Source organism: Mustela lutreola, chromosome 7 (assembly GCF_030435805.1).
Source record: "Mustela lutreola isolate mMusLut2 chromosome 7, mMusLut2.pri, whole genome shotgun sequence".
Lineage (NCBI taxonomy): Eukaryota > Metazoa > Chordata > Mammalia > Carnivora > Mustelidae > Mustela > Mustela lutreola.
The window spans coordinates 1,710,046-1,714,678 of record NC_081296.1 but is presented as its reverse complement, the minus strand read 5'-3'; the positions used below and the strand labels follow the sequence as shown (position 1 = coordinate 1,714,678).

Genomic DNA, 4,633 nt, shown 5'->3' with positions numbered 1-4,633 from the left:
CAGAACCCGGGCACAGCCTCGGGAGTCAACCCAGAGACCAACTGAGAGCCCCCACCTGAAAGATGCCCCCACCCCAGAGAAGACCTGCCAGACCCGAATGCAGGCAGGACAGAGACGGCTCCATGACCACACCTTCCCCAGGGACCCCCGCACACTGGAGAACAAAATCTGAGTCCCCAGGGGAGGTGTCATCCACGCGCACCATCATCTCCAGAAATAAGAACAGCTGAACTCAGCGTGGGGCGTAGAGCGTGAGATGGCGCACCGCGCCGGGGTCATTTCCTGCCGAACAACGTTAAATGAGGACAGAGAAGACAGTTTAGTTGAATTTCTAAATTCTTTATTACTTAGACTGTAATCATACCAGAGGAATTAACACACTTCAATATAAATCCTTTCACTGTTCTCTACAATCAGAAATTCAATTTAATTCAACATACTGAGTGATATTACAGATGAAATATGCCGGTGGGAACACAGGAGTTAGGGGAACCTGGATCCCAATGTGGAACTTACTATCCTGTTGGACGGAAGAAATAGGAATTTTTCTAAAAATCAGAGGGACGAGGGAAAGGATTGAATTCCAAGCTGGCTTTGATGCTGTCTCTACTGTGCCTTAAAATATTGTTTTCTATTTTCAGTAATATATACAATGCAGACACCTAATCAACTGTGTTCGATCAAAAAATCATGGAGTTAGAAACTTTTCTGCAGTCTTCCTTCCCACTTCACCCCTAATTTTCCATCTTTCTCTTTCTTGTTAATTTGGGGAAATCATCAAAGGATGTGGGGGGAGTGAGAGCTATCAGCGGGCTCACCCCCCAATGCAGTAGTCTGCCAGCCAGAGTGAAGCGCCCCGTCTGACGCCGTAATCCGCCATGCTCTTCCCATCTTCCAGCCTCTTGCCATTGCAAGTCACAATCTGTTGCTCAGGCGCGATCGCGGTCTTGGTCTTGATCATCTGTTTCACCTGGGCCACTGAGCTGGACCTTCGCACCTGGAGGAGGTGCCTCTGCCCCCCATCACAGGACTGCACCAGAGTCACAGGCAGCTCCTCATCACTGGGCGTCACCACCTTCAGAGTGAGGTGGATGGTCGTCTCCTTGTCAATGCCGTAAGACGACAGCCTCCTCTGGGGCTTCAGCATCTTGGAGCCCAGCAACAGGACCTGGTCCTGCACAGGAATCTTGGTCTTCGCCCGGACGTGTTCTTTGATCTTCCTCACTGTGTCATCCGAGTTAGCAGCGAAGGTCATGGATGTCCTTCCCTCAGAAGAGACCGTCACCTGGACAACGAAGGCCAAGAGACCGCAAATCAAGGTGCCTGGAACGCCTGCCACCTTGACACCACTGTCCCCTCCATGCCCGGCCCCGCCCTCCCTGCCTGCCTGGTCCTCCAGCTCCTATACAACAGGCTCTGTCCCTCCCTTTTGTGGAACTTCTCTTGGGGAATCTCAAGCTTTTAACGCAGGAAAATCATTGTTTTCCTTTGCAGCCACGCCTCTCATTCATGCCAGCGTCATCAGTGACTTCCCACATTTCGCACGCCTCCGACCCAGACAGAGGTCGTCGAATGTCCAAAACTAAATCCGATCACAGAGCATGCACAGTTACATACTGGACGCTAAAAACAGCTCCCGAAGAGAATTATCGACTCGTCAGCTCATGGGACGCTCATCACTGCCCTCCAAGACTACCCTGGACGGGACACATACTCTCCGGACTCCGGGTTTCTTTCTTACTGTCCTACGACTGTGTAATGACTCACACTTTATGGTGACACTGCGTTCAGTGTGACTTGTTCCCCTGGACTTCCTGCGTGTTTCTATCTACCTATTGCAGAATATGGTCTCCTGCAGCTAGACCAGGGCCTCACCCACAGAAGGTACGGCCAGATCGAGGTCTTCCTTCCATAGTCTGAAGCTGGCCAGTGCACCCTGTGTTGTCGCTGGCAAGCCTGGCAGGGCCTCCGTCCTGCTCTATTCAAAACCATCTTTGCAGTCTGGACGTCACAGACATTTCCTCACAGGACCGACGCCCCTCTGTGCTAAGCAGCCCCCCGATGCCAGCCCACATGTACTGCACGCGCTCCTCAAAGGCTCACGGATCTGGTCATTAACACCTTAGAGTGAAGGAGTTTTGTGTACCTCTCATTTAGGAGGAGAAGGTGTTCAAGAGCCCAGGGACCCTAATCAAAAGGAGGAGAAAAGGCTCCAGAAAATATTTCCATAGGTTCAAATCCAGCCCTGTGGGCCCAAAGCCCACTCCCACTTCCCACCATCCTCCCCTAACAGGGCCCAGTCGGGCCTGACACAGAAGAGCCCTGAGGAGCCAAACGAGGCGCTTCTATTCCCAGAACCTTCCTTCAGCTTCTATAGCGATCAGAGCCTGTCTCAGCCCCTGCAGGACGCCTTCCCAACCACTCTGCCCCCACCTCCCCGAGCTCTGTCCCTCGTGGACTCCTGAAATCACTCCCCAACCCTTGACGATGCTTCCCCTCTCCGCATCCCCACTTTTCAACCCCAGCTTACATGGAGGCAGGAAGTACCAGATGCCATGTCTACAGCCAACAGAGCAGACACAGGAGGCTGAGGAATAGGACTGGCGCCCAGCTTATGTACGCCATACATAAGCTGGGCGCCAGTCCTATTTTGCTCTGCCATGATGTCATGTATTTTCTTTCACTTTCGCTTGGACTTAGTCATACACACAGAGAATACTCTTTGATCAAAACATTCCTCTCATCCATTCTACTCGCCCTCCTCTTCCAAACATAGGATGGTCCTTCCCTCTGGAGAACGTCCCCACTTAACAACTCACCACTCCCAGTCATGACTTATGACTGCCCAGCCTACAGCCTTGGGCCCTCACCCACTTCAAGACCTTTACTACTTGATGGTCCTCTCCTGCTGCTTTTGAGAACCTGCCCCATGCATCACTCAGGGGCTTTCCTGAGAGCAAGGGTGCCCAGGGGAAGATGTAGAGTCCAGGAGAAATGACGTGACCATTAGCAGCCTGTTCACACCAGCCAGGCAGAGTGGGAGGCCCAGGAGAAGACACAGGAGTCCATGAGAGTTGATCAGACCGTGATCACCTGTTCACGCCAGCTGGGGAGAGTGGGCAGCCCTGGAGAAGATGTACAGTCTGTGAGGAGTCATGAGACCATGATTAGCCCGTTCACACCAGCCAGGCAGAGTGTGAGGCTCAGGAGAGAAGGTGGGAGTACATGAGGAGTGATGACACCGTGACCAGACTGTTCACACCAGTTGGGCAGAGTGGGAGGCATGCCTCCAGATCACACAGGATACACAGCCTACTCTGAGAGGAGACAGGAATCTCATTCCCGGGGTGCCACTTGCTCCCTTAACTTGGACAAGTCTGTTCACCACCTGAGATGTTTGTTTTCCAGTGAACATGGATTCAGAATTCAGAACACAGCTTGTAAAACGGCCCTTACATCCCTGGGTCTTGAGCTCTCTAGCACACTTCCATTCCTGTCCCAGAACTGGCAGCCCAGATCCAGTACTTAGAACAATCCTGGCCCAACAGTCAAGGGCCAAGCCCACCTCCCATGAAGCAGAATACGCATCGGCTCTCACACTGCGGTGACTCTGTTTCCCTGCCTTTACTGCTGGACACTCCCTACTCCCTGTGCTCTGTGATCTCACACACACCCATGCTTCTCCTTCCTCCCTGGCTCTGGAGGTTTGGATCAGACAAGAGGGAGGGCACAGGCCGTGTGCCCTCAGAGAATTTATTTACTACTCTGATCCTCCTAACATTCCAGAGGAATCCCTGTCTTCCCCCAAACTCCCAGGACAGCGCCACAAATCACATTCTCCAAGAAAGCCTTTATGAAAGGAGCTCCCAATTTTTTCAAAGTAAAAAAATCCCATAAAAATGACACTATCTTAATCTCACAAAACAAACTGAGGGTTGCTGGGGGGCGGGGTTTGGGAGAAGGGGGTGGGATTATGAACATTGGGGAGGGTATGTGCTTTGGTGAGTGCTGTGAAGTGTGTAAACCTGGTGATTCACAGACCTGTACCCCTGGGGATAAAAATATATGTTTATAAAAAATAAAAAATTTTTAAAAAATGACACTATCTTCTTTGCTGTGTCCTTAGCGGCCATTTACTGTATCTTCAGCACCGGTAGATGTCAAATTATCCCATTTTACTGCTAGACTTTCCATCCTGGAGAACGTGGGTTTCTAGAAGTGCCTATGTAGAGTAATGGGATCCAAGAACCAGACCAGGCTTTCAAAAAACTCAACACAAATCAGGTTCTCCTATTTGAAGCTCTTATCAGATGCCCATAAACTTGGAAAATTTGTATTTGAGTGTACCTTGGGATAAACGCTCCTTCAAACACATAGGATGAGTAGGGAGGGAGAAGAGTGTCTGATGCAACAGACAGGAAACCGCGGCCCCTGCCAGTCTCCCTTCAAGGCCTCTCCAGGCTCCTACCATCCGCTCTGTGCAGAAACCAAGACTGTGATCTTGGATCTGCAGCTGGTGCCCCCCACCACGCATGCAGCGCCCAATGGGATCTGCGGATTCTGAAACATCACCAGTAACCGAGCAGAAAAGGTCAGAGCAGGTGGACGGCAGCAGGGAGCAAGTCCACAGCAG

General features: G+C 51.4%; 1 protein-coding gene across 1 annotated transcript; it reads right to left on the bottom strand.

The window, feature by feature from the left end:
• Nucleotides 1–318: 318 nt before the first annotated feature.
• On the bottom strand, nt 319–2,615 carry LOC131835463 (ubiquitin D-like). The gene is made up of 2 exons (XM_059179753.1): nt 2,531–2,615; nt 319–1,285 (listed from the first exon to the last, which is right to left on the bottom strand). The coding sequence occupies exons 1-2, from the start codon at nt 2,555–2,557 to the stop codon at nt 815–817; spliced, it is 498 nt and encodes a 165-aa protein (XP_059035736.1). The 5' UTR covers nt 2,558–2,615; the 3' UTR covers nt 319–814.
• Nucleotides 2,616–4,633: the final 2,018 nt, after the last annotated feature.